The sequence below is a fragment of the Mirounga leonina genome, unplaced genomic scaffold, assembly GCF_011800145.1.
Source record: "Mirounga leonina isolate KUSES-001 unplaced genomic scaffold, KU_Mleo_1.0 Mir_152, whole genome shotgun sequence".
NCBI classification, from domain to species: Eukaryota; Metazoa; Chordata; class Mammalia; order Carnivora; family Phocidae; genus Mirounga; species Mirounga leonina.
This window is the reverse complement of record NW_023270380.1, coordinates 7729829-7750246: the sequence shown is the minus strand read 5'-3', so window position 1 is coordinate 7750246 and position 20418 is coordinate 7729829. Positions and strand designations below refer to the sequence as shown.

Sequence of the window (20418 nt, the reverse complement as noted above, 5' to 3'; positions counted from 1 at the left end):
TTCTAGAGTAAAAGGAAATACATTTTAAGTTTTATGTGTACTGCCAACCAAAGTTTGTTTTAAATTCCACCAATTTACCCTCCCACCAAAAAAATATTACCCAACATTTTCCCCAATAACGGGTGTTATCAAATTTTTTATCTGTGCCAAGCTAATAAATGAAAGATGATCCTTATTCATCATCTTAATTTGCAGTTATTCATCATGTTGAGAATCTTTTATTATTTTATTTGTTGTTCTGGGAACTACCTGTCTCCATCTTTTGTCTGTTTTTCCATTAGATAATATTTCCTCTTTTTATTCTATTTTTTTATTATGTTATGTTAATCACCATACATTACATCTTTAGTTTTTGATGTAGTGTTCCATGATTCATTGTTTGCGTATAACACCCAGTGCTCCATGCAGAACGTGCCCTCTTTAATATCCATCACCAGGCTAACCCATCCCCCCACCCCAAATATTTCCTTTTTTTTATGGATTTTTGAAAACTCTATATATTACAGAAACTGAGCCTTTGTCTTTCATATAGATAGCATATTTTACAAAATTCCCAACTATTTTTTTAATGATAGCATTTATCATAAACATTTTAATTTTTGTGTAGTTAAATTTATCAGTCCTGTATTAATCACTTACTTACATGACTAAACAGTAACTTGCATCAAGATGGTGAAGGCAATAAAGTCAGTAACTGCACAGCATCATGACAAGCTTTGTTATTTACACTGTGTGTCTCGTACTCAACCATTAACTTCATGGGAACAGGGACTATATCCTGGTCACAGCTGACCCTCACTGCCCAGATTAGGGCATCTCGGACAGCAAGCACTCAATTAATCTTTTGAACGGATTAGACTCTTATTTAAATCCAGATTCATTGGACTCCAAGTCCACATTCTCCCAACATGGCACAGTTTCTGTTATAGAGACACCCTTTGAAAAGACTGTAAAAGGAACAGAGATTCAAGACACTTGGGAAATAACAAACAAAATGGAAAAAGAAGCTTCCCTGAAGAGAGATATTAAAAGAGAGAGAGAGAGATAGGTGTGGGGGATTAACAAAAACTCTCAGGAGTAGCAATGTGAAAATGTAAAAGTTAAAGTTAAGAATATGTGTGCGTGCGTATGTGTGTGTGTGTGTGTGTGGGTGTGTATTTGGAAAGTACATTCAGAACTTATGTCTCTTGCTGCATGAAAAAATTAGTTTAAAAGCCACAAAATATGCGTGTGTCTGAAATCACTGTGTATTATCTTACTGGCATCTATGATTACTATACTGTTATCTTCCTTTCAGATGTGAGTCTTGGGGAATTCTAATTGTGTCAATTTTAAGTAATAGCTCCCTCAAATCCTTTCTTAATCAAATGGGATGTAAATAATTAAGGAAACAAGATACATATATTTAAGAAATATGTTCTGTATATCTACATATTGATCTTTAATACAGAGATATATATGTACTGTCTACCAAACCTCTTATATCGACCTCTTATATTCTAGACATTCTGGAAGAAAAGTACTGGATGGGAGGCACCCAAAGCTCAGGAACCAGAAACAAAATGAGTGAGGTCACAGGTGAGAAGGGAGAGAGACAGACCAGACATGGAGCTTGAGTATTCCAAAGACTAGAACAGGAAGGGTGCATACCAACTATCTGAGAGTCAACGGAAATTCATGAAGAAGTGTGTGAGGGCTCCCCGATGTCTCCAATAAAGATCGGTGGAGAGAAGGAAAAGAGTCAGAGAGATTAACCAGAAATCTTCCAGCATCCGATTATCAATGTGATTCTCAAGTATTTATTGAATACCAGCTATACACCAGATGTGGAGGATATAGATGTAAGAGATGGGTGTGTTCAGGGAATGCATGGAACAATGGAATATAAAATTTTCAACCTGGAGGGAACTATGAAGAAAACTTTATTTCCTCCCTTTTCTGATGAGGAAACCAAGAGCCACCATGTATCTACAATAATCATGATGCTACATCTTCTATATTTTCAAAATCCAGAAAATTCCCAACAGTTCCAAGTGAAAAGGCACATTTATTTCTTTTTAAATGATTTTATTTATTTGAGAGAGAAAGAAAGAGTGTGAGCGCACAAATGTGGGGGAGGGGTAGAGGGAGAGAGAGGAGCAGGCTCCCCACTGAGCAAGGAGCCCCCAGATGTGGGACTTCATCCCAGGACCCTGGGATCACGACCTGAGCTGAAGGCAGACCCTTAACTGACTGAGCCACCCAGGCACCCCTCTAAGGCATATTTATTTATTTATTTTAAAGATTTTATTTATTCATTCATGAAAGATGGAGGGAGAGAGAGAGAGAGAGGCAGAGGGAGAAACAGGCTCCCTAAAGAGCAGGGAGCCTGATGCAGGACTTGATCCAGGGCCCCAGGATCACAACCTGAGCTGAAGGCAGACACTTAACCAACTGAGCCACCCAGGTAACTTCTGAGGTATATTTAAAAGGCAAAAACAGTAAGAATAGAAAGAGAAGTCAAAAAAGAAGGTTTTACTATGTAAATGAGGATGGTGATAAAAGCATCCAAAAAAAAAAAAAGGAATAATGAGAATAGCAATAAGACACTATGGTAAGCATTTGAAATACATTACTATACTTAAGCCATCCAACATCATTATAAAGGGAATTATTATAGCCATTTACAGATAATATGTATAATAACAATAGGTATCACTCACTATGTGCCTGGTATTCTTCTTAGCACTTTACATCAACTCAGGGGATTGTATGATAATCTTCAGGAATAGGAACTCCAGATTAAGTGTTGCAGATGAAGAAACTGAGCGTGAGTTTAGTTATCTGTTCAAAGTCATACAAGTAGGAGAGCTTTAATTCTGAGACCTTCTTGGCTAAAAGAAGGGTCATTTTCTCAGAGACTGTTGCCTATGGATTAAAGATTAAGCTTTTGTTTTTCAAGAAAAAAGACACAATGGTGGCAGAGTAACAGGTGCACTGGTATGTAATACAGTGTCTCGATGGCCACATCTAACCTGTTACAGGAAAATCTAACCTCCATGGGAATCTCTAATACATTTGTTGAATAATTCAAACAAATATTTATTGAGTGCCAACTCTGTTTACACATGGTGCCACATGGTGGATAAAGGCACTCAGGTTAGAATTTAGTCCATAAAACCTTTTGGATGAGTCAAGTATCTAAGTTAACATTTGAGCTGGACACTTTAGCTTCTTCCCCAGAATTCTCTGCAACATTCACCTCTGTAGGGCAGCCAAGCAGTCCAAGGGCTTGGCCCCAGTTCCAGGAGTGAGTCCTTGATCAGTCAGAGCCAGTGTTGGTGAAATTCCTATCCTCCCTTGCAAGAATGATGAGCTCAGGAAAGACTACAGACACAGTTGGGCTAATGAGATGAAAGAGGCGATTTGCTAAGGGGGTTTAGGAAATGGCATGCTCTTTCCTAAGATAATTTCAAGGAGCAGCCTTCTTTCACTTCTTCCATGTCAGAGAGGAAATCTGCAGCACTGGAGCTAAGGGCAGCCCACTGAGGCCACATAAGGGAAGCCGGCATTGGAGGGAGCTGACCCTTGTGGAAGGCAGAACAGATATAAAGAAGCAGGCTCTGGATGCCATGATGAAGCCATTGAGTACACCCACTAGCTGACTTCCAGCTCTACAAGCCAATAAATGCCCTCCACTGTGTGAGCCACTTTGAGTCGAGGCTGTAATTTGCAAGTGGACACATTCTAAGAGATCTATCATCATTTCACCTACAACAACTGCTTCTTCCCCCCAACACTCTGAATAAACCATTTAAAAATCATATCTTTAGCCATGGTCTCATTAAAAATCAAACCATGAAACCAATTCTGATGAGGAGCAGTACTCCCACTCTCCATGTCTCCAGCATTTTGTAGAGTTTATTACTACTACTCCAATAGGTTCTAAAATAATGAGATTTAATCAAAGAAGTCTGTGAAGGTAAAAGGAATATAAGCTTGAGGGATACGTAGCCCGAAATGATAAAACTGAAGTGTTGACTCTGCTGGATTAGATTTTTTTCTATGATTTTAGAAAAAACATTATAATTCTCTCTGTACATTTTTATTACTTATGGATACATGAGCACATGGACCGGTTGAAACAAAAAAAGTAACAGACTATGGAAAGAGCTGATGTGAAAATGTAAGATGCGCATTATCTAGATTTCTCTACAACAACATTGTCTCTGCACATAATCCTTCCTGTCCTCAAACACACACAGTCATATGAGGCACCTCTTGATCTTAAGCATCTAGTTTGTCACAGAAATGAATCCCATGTCATAGCAAGTGAAGATGTTAAACTGTGGTGTTAAAACACTACCATACGCCAGTCCCTATCAAATACAGAAATTCAGTGCTGTAATTTCTTCACTGGAAAAGAAATGCAGCCCCTAGAAAGTTGGCATCATAAAATCCTTGTCCTCATGATTTCATGGGTAAAATAATAAATCCAGATTCCTAGAAAGCCTCTGTGGCCTGGGTCCTGCTCAAAGAAATGCTAGCCACTGTTACCCCTTATTCTGAAAGTACCAAACTACATGTGTTTAATTTTCATGGCAGATCAAATAGCCTACCTAAAGGGAGGATATTAGAAATGCTAGCAGGCACAAGAGTTCTATTTGCTAAATAGTATTATTAAGTTTTAATGAGTTTCAATTAGATTATAGAGAATTTCCAAATATTTTGACTACCTTTCATTCTTAACACACACACACAAAAATGCGTCAAGACTTCTTTTCTCTACTTAGGAATTATACTTTCCTACTCTATCAGAACTCAATTTATTTAATTAGTAAACATTTACTGAGTATCTGCCATGTGCCAGACATGAAGTTAAAGGACAGAAATGCAAAAATCAGAAAAGGTACCATTCTTGCCCCAGAGCTCACAGGCACATATGTAACTAAGTAAGAAATGGGTAAGTGCTATAACACAAGTAAATACTAAGTGCCAAGAAAGCAGAGAGAGAGAGAGAGAGAAGGAACTGTTCAATCGTGCTTGAGAGTTAGAAAAAAGTCAACATTAACTTCAAAAAAGTCAGGTGTAAACTGGGCCTCAAAGGATATACAGGAATTCTGGAAAAGGGGAGAGCAGGAAAATGTCACTGAAGCATGGACAGGGCACTCAGAAATGGGTATGGCTAGAGAAAGGGGAAAGACACCGGCAAGGACCAGCCTGGAAGAGTTCACAGGGGCCTCAAGTACCAGGCGAAGCAAGTTAAACTTCACCTTCTGGAATGATGGGAAAAAAGGTGAGAAATGTCTAAATGGAAGAGATGTGCAGTTACAGTGTACCAGATGAATCTGGGATTTTGGAACTGAGGACAAGTGAAGAGAGAGGTCATTCTCCATGGGTCTCCTCTTTTGCATGTCTTGTGAAGGAGCCACTGAAAGACTTTGCTTTGGGTTTTCTTTTCAAGGATGTTTGTAGCAAGAAGCCTTGGAAGAGAGAGATGGTGTCTCCATCCAAGGCAAAAGGGTGGGCAGGAATATTTCCAGTGTAACTGATTTGGACTCCCTAAGCTCACAATTCCTTTCCTGTGACTCAATCCACTGCATGTCAACTGTTCCCTTCATATTGTCCTATGAGAAGTGGGGTTTGAGGAATTGGCCCCAAGAATGCTGATATTTTCGCTTCATCCATTGCTTTGAGAAATAAACTATACCTCTTTATCCTCATTGGAGGCCAGCTCACTCGCTTGCAAGTTCATAGTTCTTGACAAGAGACAAGTGAAAGCTAGTGGAATAACCCAGGCCAAAAATACTAAGGACATATGTTTGCATATAGTCAAAGGAATGTAGCACAAACCACCACAAGCGTTCCTAATTTACCTCCAGCACATATAGAGGGTGCAAACGCAAATCTCAAAAAGACTACAGAAGGAAAAGGGAGAAGGTTCCTGATAAGATTCTTGTGAGGGAGAAAGAGGGGTCTTGTGGTACTAACCTGAGAATCGTAAAGGAAATATTTCATGCAAATTCACACAGAGGTCCCTCACCCACAAACTCACACCCTCGAAGACTCCCCTCCATAAACCAGAGACCAATCCACTGCTCTGGCCACAGTCCACACTCAGAGATGGACATAAGTATTATAAACATCACTTGGCTTTAAGTGCAACAACAGTAAACACTAAAAGCCTCGATGAAGAAGCATATCATGAAACTACATTACCTGCTATGTGATCATTTGAAATAGACGTGAGTCAGTTGCCTTGAAAACCGTCATACTTCTTACCTAGCAATTCATAGAGAGAATTCAGAATCGACTTCCAGGACTCGCCGGCTTCTCTCCCGGCGACGTCAGCAAAGTGCGCCGCGCTGCTGTACACGTGCAGCCTGTCTATACACTCGAGCACGAGGTTGATCATTCCCTGGAAGGTTAATACAAATTACCATAAGAAACCATGATTCTGCTCACAGAACAAAAAAAAAAAAAAAAATCTAAGTTGATTAATTTAAAAATTAAAAAAAAAAGCCTGGCTTAAAGTAAGACTGTTAATCATAAAGAAAACTGAGATCATATTATTTAAATGTCAGGAAGAGACACACTTGCATGTGAAATAAAATGTTCTTGACATAATTCAAGTGGTTTTTAAGTCCTGAGGGCTATTTTCAAATGGAAGCAGAAGAACAATACAAAACTATGTGCTTTATACTTCTATTTGCAAGGTTTACTACTGGATTAATGGATCAGTCACAACTGTGTTCTACCATGAGGGGTACATGAAGAGGTTCAGAGAATGCCACCCCAAGATATGCAACTTTGGCATAAGGATTATTTTGAGCTGAAGGCAACTGAGAAAAATCATACACAAGAAAAACTCTCTGCCCTTTTCCTCTACCAGGAAGGACAGGAGATGCTTAACCACAAGAAACAAGGCTTATCAGTCCAGAGGCTTCACAGAGGAATCTACATAACTTTACTAACTCACCCTTAACTTCCACTAGTTCCTCCATATATACACCTTCCCACAACTTGCTACCCCTAGAAGCTCAAAACTCCTCTCCTTTGTCTCTTTCCTTTTCTACAAATTTACTGTCCTTTTTTTGTTAAGATGCTGTATAAGCCTGAGTTCTAACCACTCCTTTGAGTTGCTCATCACTGAGTGCTCCCATGGATATGCATGATTCACATGTTAATAAACACCTTGTTTTCTCTTATATATCTGTCTTTTGTCATTCTAATCTGCAGGACCCCAACCAATGAACCTAAGAGGAGTAGAGGAAAACGACTTCTCTTCCTCCCCTAGAAAAGCGTAAGAGCTAAGAATCCTTGTTCTTAGGGTAGGCAAGATTATGATCATGATCATTATCATTATTTTTAATATTAAATGAAAGAGCTAATAAATGAAGAAAAGCTCATGAAAAAGAGATCTTTGAAGCAAATAAAAATGCATTATACGGCTTTGTAAGATGCTGTCTACATTTGAAATTATGCTTTTATTATTATTGCTAGATCAAGGTTGCCAAAATGAGGCAAAGCACATGAAAGGAGGAGCTAGTTCAAGTTGACTGATCAAGGAAACCTATTTCTCACAGAGTTGTAAGAGGTGCCATGAACGTATGCACATTTCTAGGTCCCCATCCATGCTGTCTTCCATGAGAAATTGAAAAAAAAAAAAATCCAAATCAATACTTCAAAATTTCACAGCCCAGTATTTCATTTTAGTTTTTCAGGATACTAAGTGAATGCAGCATAGTCTAACATTTTGGCACACATCAAATGTAAAGGACCCAACAAACTACTCCATGTTGTTACTGACTCATGCTGACCTGCCCTGTGCTTTCATACCACTACGGTCTCTAAACACATCAGTTTTTTGTATACACAGTGAAAAGTCCTCATAAATTAATGTGAAATTCAAAGGCCTTTGATGGAAAATCAGGAAACGGTTTTCAGACTAGAAGAATGTAGAATTAGGGCTTATGGGTCCTCAGCAATATTCTCTAACCTTTTTTCTTAGATACTTTCACAAAGATACTTTTACTCAGACACATTCATTATTCCACATACAGGGAACACTGAGAAGAATGGGAACACCTGCTGAGTTAGCCTTATTTGCCAGCTCACCTCTGACATCCTCCCACTGAAACTCTTGAATATATGGTACTAATTCCGACACTCATTTTAGAATCATTAAATATCCCTCAGTCCTTCTGTTATTCTGTCTATGAAATATGGCACTTGAGCTCTTTTTAACTGGAATGTGCATGAAATAAAATCACACACAAAAACTGAATGCACATAAAAGTAATAAGTGGAGTTGCTCTAAGCAGAGAGCCCTGAGCTCTGCCTCTCCTGGGCAGATTCCCTCCCAATACAAAACTTCCTGTGGCCCCTCAGGCACGTCCAAGTAGCCTCAAGAACCTGAACAGTCGAAAAACCTTGTTGGGGCGCCTGGGTGACTCAGTTGGTTAGGCAACTGCCTTTGGCTCAGGTCATGATCCTGCAGTCCCAGGATCGAGTCCCACATCGGGCTCCCTGCTCAGCAGGGAGTCTGCTTCTCCCTCTGACCCTCCCCCCTCTCATGCTCCCTCTGTTTTTCTCATTCTCTCTCAAATAAATAAACAAAATCTTTAAAAAATAAAATTTAAATTTAAATTTAAAAAAATTAGAAAAAAACCTTCTTGTTTTTCAAAGCCTGTATTCATTTAGACACTTCAAGATACTATGTTTATATAACAAACATGAAGTAAACTGCAGTGCAATGAATGATCAGCATGAAGGCTGAGCAGACAGCAAAAAAAAATGTCCTTTGCCAGGGGAAGGAAGAATTCCATTTTTTTTTAAATGAGAACTCCCTGACAGAGAAACAAAAATAATTGCAGGATTCCTCCAAGGTCTGGTTCCCTTATGCCATAGTTTACCTGCTCACCCAACTCAAAATGCGAACTGTCAGAGAATTTCCCTACAGAGAAGTTGTTTTCCTAAGACAGTAGCATAAAAAATGAATGTTGGTAGAAACTCACCTCTTCCTGGAAGAGATTCTGCCGGTTCTTTAGAGCTCGTAATCTGTTCTGCTTGTCTTCATGCTCTAAATGCTCATCTGGGGGGTGAAAGTAGCCAATCAGGTCCTGCAGACTTAGACTCACAGATTCTATAGGGAGGTCCACCATGGAAGCCTTCACTTTTTTGCTGAGCGCATCAAGGCCCCTAAAATAAATAGCAAACATTTCTCTATATCAGCGATCTGCAATCTTATTATTTTTTAGACCACAGAGGATGTAAAGCTTTATCTTCTCTCCCTACACCACTGTAAAAGGAACCCATAGGCAAGGTCCTAGTTTTCCTCAAACAACAATAATTAATATATTCAAATAAAAAATTCTAAATTTTGTCAACTATATATGATGCTATATTAAAACCACCAGTATCAAAAGAAACTCACCTAGACAAAAACCTGAAGGGCCTCGAGAACCAATTCCTACAAAGCCAATGGTCTCAGTATTTAGAAACCAATTGATTTTCATTTTAAATCACTACATACACTTCAAGGTTTAAGATGCAGCTTCCCAGCTTCATAATTCTGACTTCACTTGTTCTGTTTTTTGTTTTTGGAGAAGGAACTGTTAACTGCTACATGATCAGTGACCCTCACTGCCATTCTGAAAATTCCTGCCTGTTTAAAAATACATTCCAATGATGTTAATTTTTAAAGTTTTCTCATTAATCAGAAAATAACATATTAAAATGTTTTCCTCTTATCAGACAAAAAAAGTATTTAAAATTGGATTAAGAAACATCGTGGTGCATTTTCTTTGAAGAAAAACCTATTACTGGCATGTCAATATGTTAATTTGTTAAGCTTTCTGAGATTCTGAGTTTTAAAATTCATAGCTTTGAATGTATCTGGAAAGAACTTTAAAATATGGTATCTCTAAATCAAAATCATTTCAAAATAAGGGGTGCCTGGGTGGCTCAGTTGGTTAAGCATCTGCCTTCGGCTCAAGTCATGATCCCAGGGTCCTGGGATTGAGCCCCATATTGGGCTCTCTGCTCAGCGGGGAGTCTGCTTGTTCCTCTCCCTCTCCCTCTGCCTGCCGCTCTGCCTGCTTGTGCTCTCTCTTTCTGCCAAATAAATAAATAAAATGTTCAACATCATTTTAAAATAAGAAGTTTATTAAAAAACACATGATACCATAAAAGAATGGGAGAATGCATATACTATTAGTTGATATAGCAATACTCATATTAGGCATGACAAAATTTAATGCATAAAATATTATACTTCTTTTCCTGCTCTCTGCAACAGTAAAATTATGTGGCAATATTTTATTCCAAGGAAATGTTCCTGGCTAATTATCTGTTTTAGAATTTACATTTTAAAAACAATAAGGGCCTCATAAATGAGAATTAGCTTATCTTTGAATTGACAATGCTCACAAATATAATTAAAATGTATCATCAATTACATAAAGATTACAAATAATTTTGAAATAGTTGACTTCAGCCTTATAAAGAGTACAAATACGAAAACTCTACAACTCTTCTAAAGTTTTTGTCTGAAATTTCCAATCAATTACAATGGAATTGTTTAGTTTTATCATCTCTATAAGTCTTTCTATGCCCAAAAACTAAAAGAAATGACTTCTCAGAAGAAAATTATTTCTCCCCTTTTACAATGAAAATTTATATACAATGATATACTTCCATTCTAAACATTTTATCCTATTACACTTTAGCTGAATCATAAATGTATTTATAAAGAAGTCAAACTCAACTCTCACACTAAAGTGAATGAAATTCAAAAGTGATTCAAATATAGTATCTACATTTTTTTAAAGATTTTTTTTTTTATTTGAGAGAGAGAGAGCATGCAAGTGTGTGGGCCAAGGACCCATGTGTGTGAGCAGGAGGGTGGTGGGGGAGGGGAGATGGACAAGCAGATTCCGTACTCAGTGTGAGCCCGACAAGAAACTCAATCCCACAACTCCAAGATCATGACCCAAGCCAAAACCAACAGTTGGACACTCAACCAACTGAGCCATCCAGGTTCCCCATCAAATACAGTACCTTCATTTTTAAATGTAAAAAGAAATAGTATATTCAATTAATAACCTAAAAACTGACATTTATCTGCTCTCAGCAATGTAACCATTAAATTACTTTCTAGAAGCCTCTTGTCAAATACTATCCAAGATTCCTAAAGTTGTTAATTATGTTAAGTTTTACAACACCTGTCTCCTATAAAGACATTCACCATCTTAATGTATGAACAAAAAAATGAAGAGAAAAAAATAATTGAGGAAAACCAAAGGTGGTAGAATCATACTATATCAGAGCAAAAATTAAAGCTATGAATTTCATCTCTACATTTTGTACTTTGAAGATTAAACAATATTACTACCAAACACAGATTCCCCCTAATATAACTTACTTTCAGAAAACATTCATTAATCTACCAAAGGAAAAGAAGGTTTAATATGTTTTTCTTGCAGTCAAGAAAAATAGAATCCCTTCTCACAACACAAATGCAAACACACACACACACACACACACACACACGCTCGCACATGCACACATATACAATTCCACCACCACCATCACCACCACCACCACCACTACCCTGACATGGAAGACAGAGACCAGAAGGGTCACAGAAAATAAACTGAGGGGTGCCTGGGTGGCTCAGTCAGTTAAGCATCTGACTCTTGGTTTCGGCTCAGGTCATGATCTCAGGGTCGTGAGATCGAGCCCCACCCCGGGCTCCGTGCTCAGTGTGGAGTGTGCTTAGAATCCTATCTCTCTCCTGCTGCCCCTCCCACATTCGAGCATGCACTCGTGCACTCTTTCTCTCTAAAATAAATAAAATCTTAAAAAGAAAAGAAACTACATAAGAAAACACAAATGAAGAAAAACTAAATGACCTCGACTTTCACTCTAAGAAGTAAAAAACAGAAGTCTGCCTATGCGTTTTTAAAACTTAAACTCTTTTTTTTTTTTTAAGATTTTATTTATTTATTCGACAGAGAGAGACACAGTGAGAGAGGGAACACAAGCAGGGGGAGTGAGAGAGGGAGAAGCAGACTTCCCACGGAGCAGGGAGCCTGATGCGGGGCTCGATCCCAGGACCCCGGGATCATGACCCGAGCCGAAGGCAGACACTTAACGACTGAGCCACCCTGGCGCCCCTAAAAATTAGACTCTTAATAGTAAATAAGCCTACATTAATAAAACAAATACTTAAAAAGAATTTACTTTGAGAAATACATTGGTGCCAATATTGTAAAGACATGGAGATTTTAAAGAATTTTGTGCTTTCATGAATATTACGGAAGGATCAAATTATTTTCCTTAAAATAACATACCCTTAAAAATATTCTGTAATTATGTAAAATGTTTCAAAGTTTCTAAGATACACTAAAGAACTGTATAAATTCAGGAAGTCTAATAGTTCAGTAAATACTAATGAGCATATAAGTAAAACTCACATATATAAAAATCATGAACATGATGAACTAAATTATATAATAGGTAAATCACAAAGAAAAACAAATCTGGTCAACAAAGATGAAATATCTATTTTCACAATTCTTGAATAAATTCAACTTAAAAAATTATTATAAATACATACATCTATCTGTATATACATACACGCACATATAAATTTTTTTCCATCAAATTGGCAAGTTTAAAGAGACATAGGATATATCCATCACAAGCCAGAATGTATATTGGTATAATGTTACCAGGAAACACCCTGACCACAAGCTTGATTAGTTTGTAGATATGCAACTGTTTCCATTATGAAGTAGGAAAAGTTATTTACTACAAGAATCACTTTTAAATACCATTCAAGCAGTGCCTGGGTGGTTCAGTTGGTTAAGTGTCCGACTTTTGATTTCAACTGAGGTCATGATCTCAGGGTTGTGAGATGGAGCCTTGCACTGGACTCCACACTGGGCATGGAGCCTGCTTAAGATTCTCTCTCTCCCTCTCCCTCTGCTCCTCCCCACACCCTTTAAAATCAATACATACATACAGTTCAAAACTCACAATTATCTAGGCTTCATTACCCTCTGTGTGAAAGGAAATTTAAATAGTTCCAGCATAAGGGTATATTACAGAATAATCCTGAACTACAGTTACGAATTATAAGTTACACACACAATTTCTAAAAATCACATTCCCTTTTTAAAAGTTTATTTATGAGAAAGACATAAAGTCATCTATCATTTTCTTTTTTTTTTTTATCATCTATCATTTTCTAATGTGTACTGCCAACCCACCAAATCACAGGTTCACCACCATCGTATATTTTAGAATTGTGTATTTGTAAATCCAATAAGGACACTGAAATAAAATGTCAAACCACTACTACAACAAAAGAAAATGTACCTTATAAATCTATTGAAAAGGAAAACTGTACTCCGGATGACTCGTGCAGTCCGTGATTCTTCATGCTGAGATCTAGATAAATTTAAGCCATCATCCATGTGACCTTCATGATGCATAATAGCCTGTAGAAATGCAGAAATAACACCATTACTCCCATCTCCTTTCTAAATGGGTGTTAAGAAGATGTGCACTCCAAAGGTAAGCCCTAACAATAAATAGAATCAAAAGGCAGGTACAAGGGGCAATAAGCTGATGTGTACATTTAAAATAAGAGGTGCAGGTCTCTTACAAACCACTCAATATATTCATTGAGTTTTTCTTTTAAAGAATGAGTCAGTAAATGAGTTCAACAAAACAGACACCAGAATGTTCTCACATATCTATGTTCAGTGACTGAACTACAGTCTAAGCAAACTCTGAACAAAGCAGTAAAGGAAAACATTGCATTGGTATGCCAATTAGACAGCAGTTGTGAACACAGACTGAGTAATAAATAATGATCATTGTTTCTAAGGCATCAAAGTTCTTTAAAAAATGCAATTTTATTAGTTCTTTTGTTAGGCTTTATGTTTTTGAACTTTCTATGGAAGTAATAAGTGTAGAAATCTTAGGTGAACAGCTAAATGAATGTACCATGCAACCAACACCCCAATCATGAAAGAGAACATTATACTACCTTAAAGTCCCCTAGTGCTCCGTTACTGGCCCCATCCTCTACACTGCTCCCCACCTTCCCAACTCTTCATAGCAAAGGTCAGTTATGTATTACACATAAATGGTACTATGTGTCTCTAGCTTCCTTCACTCAATGCTTGTAGCAAGACATTTCAGCACATCTAAGCAGGTGTACTGAACTAAAATTAATAACTAGAATTAAAATTATACACTATCTAGAAAGTAAAGAGGAACTCTTTAGACCAAAATCAATGAGACAGAGCTATGTCTGTATTCAAAGACAACTCTGTAGCCTTAAATGTCTTCATTGACAAAGAAAAAAAAAATGATTAAAATGAAGGAACATAGGGGCGCCTGGGTGGCTCAGTCGTTAAGCGTCTGCCTTTGGCTCAGGTCATGATCCCAGGGTCCTGGGATCGAGCCCTGCATCGGGCTCCTTGCTCCACGGGAAGCCTGTTTCTCCCTCTCCCCCTCCCCTTGCTTGTGTTCCCTCTCTCTCTGTGTCTCTTTCTGTCAAATAAATAAATAAAATCTTAAAAAATAAAAATAAAAAAATAAAAATAAAATGAAGGAACATGTTACTTGTTGTAAGACTCAAAAAAAGAAAAACAAAGTGGAAAAGTGGAATTAATGAAGATAAAAAGAGGAATTAATGAACTAGAAACCAAATTAAGTGCTTTTTAAAAAGGATAACCTAAAATTTAATTCTTTGAGGAGATAAATAAAATAGATAAACCTTTCACAAGCAATGCTAAAGACAAAATTTTTAAAAAGAAGAAAAAAAAAAAACCCATAAGAAGATATAAGAGACAAAAGACATTAAAATTGTACACTGTCATAAGTCAATACTATTTACAACCAATGGCAAAAAATGTAAGTTAATATCCCAGAGGAAACAGATGGCTTCCTAGCAAATTAAGAATCAAATAAATAAGCTGAGCTCATCAAATTTTCTACTTTAAAAGAGACTAGAAAGGAAATTTAAGAGTTAATATTTAAAAGATCCTAGGTTTACAAGTGAGATCTAATGAATCTTCAAAGAACAGAGAATTTTCACAGTAAGCTAGTCCTGACCAGAGGTCAGGAAACTATGGCCTGTTGCCTTTTTTTTTTTTAGTACAATCTGTGAGCTTTAAATGAATTTTACGTTTTTAAATGGTTGAAAAAGACCAGAAACAGAATATTTTGTGACATATGAAAATTCCATGAAATTCAAATTTCAGTATCCCTAACAAAGAAAAGTTGATTTTATCTCTGAATATATATGTAATAATTCTAATAATAAATGGATAAGATCTAATATTTTAAAAGCATAATAAACTATGGCCAAATAGGGTTTCATCTATGTCTTTAAGGATTCTTCAATATCGTAATGTCCATTACCTTATTTATCAAAAAATAGAAGGACACCAAAACATGATTTATAATTCCTTTAATTGATAAAATTCAGCAATAATTCCTAAGTTTTTAAAAAGCCAGAAAAACAGGAATAGCAGGATATCACTTACATATATAAACTATTTCAATTGTCCACAGGATAAAAGAAGGTATAACTTCTGTGAAACAGGAGTGAAGATTCACAATAAGAAAGCACACAAGACGAGCAACCAGAATAGATAAAAAATAGAAAGCTGACATAAAAAGTGACTGGGGGCGAGATCATGAAATACTACAAGAAAAGTGAAATTACAAAGGCACTGAAAGAACTGAAGGAGACAAGTACCCAAACACAACAAAATGAGTGATTTGGAGGACACAACCGAGAAGCCAGATCTAGAAAATAGGAAGAAAGAGAAGAATACAGAAAGATAAGATGGTTGACATGGAGAAGAAGAATGAGCCCATTTTCTGAGAAACTAATAAACAGAAGGAAAACAGAAACTAAAGATATGGTTGTACAATTCTCTCAGCTCTAAAAAGACCTACGTGTGCTAATTAAAAATTCTTGGTGACATATGTTTTCAGATAAACTGTATACTATTTGTAATATTCTGGTGTGGTCAGTGCATCACTCTGCAATCAATAATTTATATTTCTGCAGCAAAATATGAATATTCACATGATGTGGGATACGTATGTATATGTGTGTGTGTATGTATATATATATATGTACTACACATTGTGACCACATTGAAGTCTTCCCCTAAGGATTTACTATAGTAGATAGTTCTCCAAGTGGCAATAAATAAGTCTACAGTAGAGATTTTATTACATTATCTCTTCTATGGCCTATAAAGTCTTTCTTCTCTAACTTAAGACTGGTTAGCTTCTCAACACCCTTAGCTTTCTAAAAGGAAAGCTCTATGCTAGCCTATGATGGTGAGTCTAAGTCCCACTTTGACTTTGACCCATGGTTAAGGAATAAGACAGTGGAGTAATGATTAAGAACCCCAGCAAAACTGCAATGGACTGAAGACAGAGAAAGGACTGATTAAGCAGTGATCTGGTTTGTCATGGTGAGACTGGAATTACCATAGGAAGTAAAGCTCAGCCATGACAGTTTTCAAACATGGCGGTCATAAAGCCAGAATAGATTGGAGAGAAGTAAGACTGAAGGCAGGCAGAGACACTGGTTAAGAGACTCTGGAAATAGTGCACACAAAGGATGAGAAAGACTGAACTAGATCTGTAGGGAGGGGGCAGAGGGAATTATTTTGAGGTACACTTAGAAGATAAAATTTCCAGGGCTTGGTGTTATCATTGAACTCAGCAGGATGAGGAAAGGTAATTGTGGAAACTCCTGGGATTTAATTACCATACAACATATTTAAAAGACATATGTATAGTTTGGTTTAAAATGTTCCTATTTACAATAAGCCAGAAATCATCTTATTTGCAATTATTTAAATTTATTACAAAAACTATACCAAGCGGTGTGTGGTTTTAAAAATTCATTCAAGTGGTACTTGAGCAAAAAAAGATTGAAGACAATTGTTTAAGCCATATATATATATGGCTTAAAAATTATATATATATAATTTTTTTTTTTTGCATTTACCACTTAAGTATAGAGAATGGGGAAATGGCACCTGAAGTTTCTAGTGATCTTCTGATTAAAACTTATTTCTATCTTTGCAAAAATATGACGGGGCCCCTGGGTGGCTCAGTGGGTTAAGTGTCCTACTCCTGGTTTCAGCTCAGGTCATGGTCTTGGGGTCCTGGGATTGAGCCCTGCATTGGGCTCTGCACCTAGCGGGGAGTCTACTTGAGATTCTCTCTCCCTGTTCCTCCCCCCCCACACACACACACTCTCACTCTCTCAAACAAATAAATAAATATTTTAAAAATGTGTCTACACGTTATCATTTCTACCTATATTTTCCCATAACCATTTATCATATTCAACTCTTAATAAAAGCTATAACAAAAATATGGTGCTAGATAAGAGCTCACAGAAAGTCATATCTGAGTTAAGAATTTTGCTTTGTTCCCTCTTTCTGTTCCTTATGATTTGTGCAATCATACTTTGAATGCTTACCTTTCTAGTAAAGATTGATGTATAACAATATAGGATGCAGTATGACAAATCCAATAAAATCACCATCCATAAAATGAAATAAAAAGTTCTGCACAAATCTCATCCCCAGTATCACAAGCAATAATAGTATTTATCCTTTGGGGTGGTAGTAATTGGAAGGAAGCATGGGGTGGATGAGAAGGGGTGGCAGAAAGTGTTTCTAAAATATGTAAATTTAAATTTTCTAGAGCACACATCAAAAAAAATTTTTTTTTAAAAAGGTAAAATTTTAATTATATATTTGATTTACCCTAATATATCCAAGATACTATTTCAACCAATAAACAGAACAAAGCTATTAATGAAGTAATATTTAACATTCTCTTTTTGTTGTTCTTTGCCTTCAAAATCCAGTGTATTTATTTTTTATACTTATAGAATATCTTGATTTTGATACCAAATTATTAGTGAAAATACTTGATTTGTTTTAGAATTGATGACATTTAGCGTTGGAAAAGTACATTCACATACCTAAGTTCCCAAACATGCACAAAAATCTTCTAATAACTTAATCAAGTACCAGCCTTTAAATTCAAAGTAATTAATTAGGTAGAGTGCATGAGCTCTCCTGCATTTTAGAGACATAACCCTGGAAGGAGCACGGAGAACAAAGTGAAGTAGGCAGACTGCTAGAATCCAGAAAAGAGTATATTTCTTGGCTTAATATTTAAAGCCATGATTAACATCCAGCATTGTTCACCTCACAAAAACCAAAGAGATTATTATGGTGGGATTTGACCTTTTTGCATGTTTAGCAGGTAGCTCAAAGTCTTGTTGTTTTGCGTTTGTGTATTTTTGTCATACAAAATGGTGGCTATAAGTTGCGTTTTTACATAATCTTACCTTACGTTGTATGGATCCCATTCTCACTGATTTCACATCCACAGACTGGTAAGTAAGCCACAGGCCTGTATTTATATGTTGTATATAGCATACTGAGTCTCCGTATTTTATTTCAGATGTCCCCATGCCATCGACTTCTTTTCTCACCCCTACATCCAATTTTTCCTAAGGAAAAAAAAAAAAAGGATAAGCAAAAGTCCTAAAAATACTAAAAATATGTTCCTTGAAAAATTCAACCTTCTGACACCCTTTAAAATAATAATGTCAAATACTCTATTCCAGCAGTTCAACTGATACTGAAAATCAAAGTGGGAAATTATAAAGATAAATAAACAGACCTTGAATTATTCATACTGGTAGAAAATTATTTTGGCCCTAACATAAAATTTTATATTGCGTAATGGCAAACTCCAAACCAGAGATCTTAAAATTAGTAGCTTAGGCTTCATATTCTCTCCAGATTTTTTTTTTCATTATTGGTGGTTAAGAACATAGGTTTAGGGGAACAGAAAATCCAGTTTTGAGTTCAATCTCTGCCACGGATTACCTCTGTGACCTTAAGACAATTTAACTAAATCTTTTAAGCCTTGGGTTTCTCATCTGTAAATAAAGTTAACAGAAGTATCTCACCCATAGTATCAGAAAAAATGAGATAATGCACTTAAAGTGTTCAGCCCAGTGCCTGGGATAAAATAAACACTTACATAAATGTTAATGATTCTGACTGTGAAAATGGTGTTGATAATGTTGATGGAGATGTTACTAAGGATGTTAATAATAGTGATGATTTCTTTTGAGCTGATCAAAGCTATCATTCAGTTTCCACAACTACAACTTCCAATGTGGACTCTACAGAACTATTCGGAGCTACTACGGTAAACTCCGTGTGCTATGAAGAAACAAGCAATCCTCTGACACTAAATATACAAGTCCCTACTTATTTAAATGCTTCCTCCTTCAACACGCTCTTTCAGTTTTCCCTCCCACACTTAATTCTGGTCTTCAGGCACACATGATGTCTTCAAGTTCTATACAGTCCTTAAAATAACAGCAAAAAACAAACAAACAAACAAACAAACAAACAAACAAACTCATGTTCTTTTGGTTGCTGTACCTCCCTGGGTAGTTAAATTTACTTTAAATTTCATCTGTGCCTTTCCTTGTTTGGCTTTTGTAACAGTTACACAAATGTTTTTGAAGATTAGTTTGGAGTAATAGTTACACAATTAGTTGGAAATTACTAATAGTTACACAAATGTTTTTGAGATTAGGTTGCAGTAAACTTTACAGCTGTTATACAAAAAAGAATGATTCAAGGAAAACAACATTTTGATAGATTTTGTTCATGTCATTTGCACATTGTACTAATAACTCAAATGATTACGAACCCTCCAACATTTGAAAATTAAAATGAATTGAAATTCTTAATACAATAAGTCAAGGTCATATAAGAAAATGAATACAATTATAAGTTGATTTAACCATTATGCAAATAAATTAAAACACTATTCTACGAATCTGCAATAAAACAGATAATTAAGCCATTCCAACTTCATTCTATCAAAGAAGATAAACTACTAATCCACTTACACCAAACCTATCAATGGGAATATTAAATTCTAGGGGAAAATATAACAATGTAATTATCTCCTCAGAATAAAACAATGAGCCTCTAACATTCTAACTTTTTGTTTTTCTTTTATCCAAGGGAATTAGTTGGTCTATTTATAGACTGTGGATTGTGTTTTGAGAAGTCACAATTACTAATTGTAAAGTTATGCTTTGTCCGGTTTTTATTAAGTAGTTCACATCACTCTCTGGGTTAGAAGTTTTAATCATGACATTTCATGAAGACTGTTGTAGTAACTATCTGATCCTCAGGTGAGGGAAGAACTGCTAAAGTAACATTAGAAAAGAGTAAAGTGTGATTATTTGCTGTATAAAAGAACAAAGGCCATTCTTGTTCATTCCTCTTTTTATTTCCTGTCATTTTCTGTAAGTTACGTTTAAGAGAAGGA

General features: G+C 36.3%; 1 protein-coding gene across 1 annotated transcript in view; it reads right to left on the bottom strand.

Moving 5' to 3' along the window:
- Positions 1-20418, bottom strand: part of RYR2 (ryanodine receptor 2) — a 725313-nt gene that overhangs the window by 347156 nt on the left and 357739 nt on the right. Inside the window, exons 12-15 of the mRNA XM_035008528.1 lie at positions 18401-18565; positions 13366-13487; positions 8997-9180; positions 6262-6397 (exon numbers count right to left, since the gene is read on the bottom strand). Of these exons, the coding sequence (XP_034864419.1) occupies positions 6262-6397; positions 8997-9180; positions 13366-13487; positions 18401-18565 (607 nt within the window). The remainder of the gene's footprint in view (positions 1-6261; positions 6398-8996; positions 9181-13365; positions 13488-18400; positions 18566-20418) is intronic.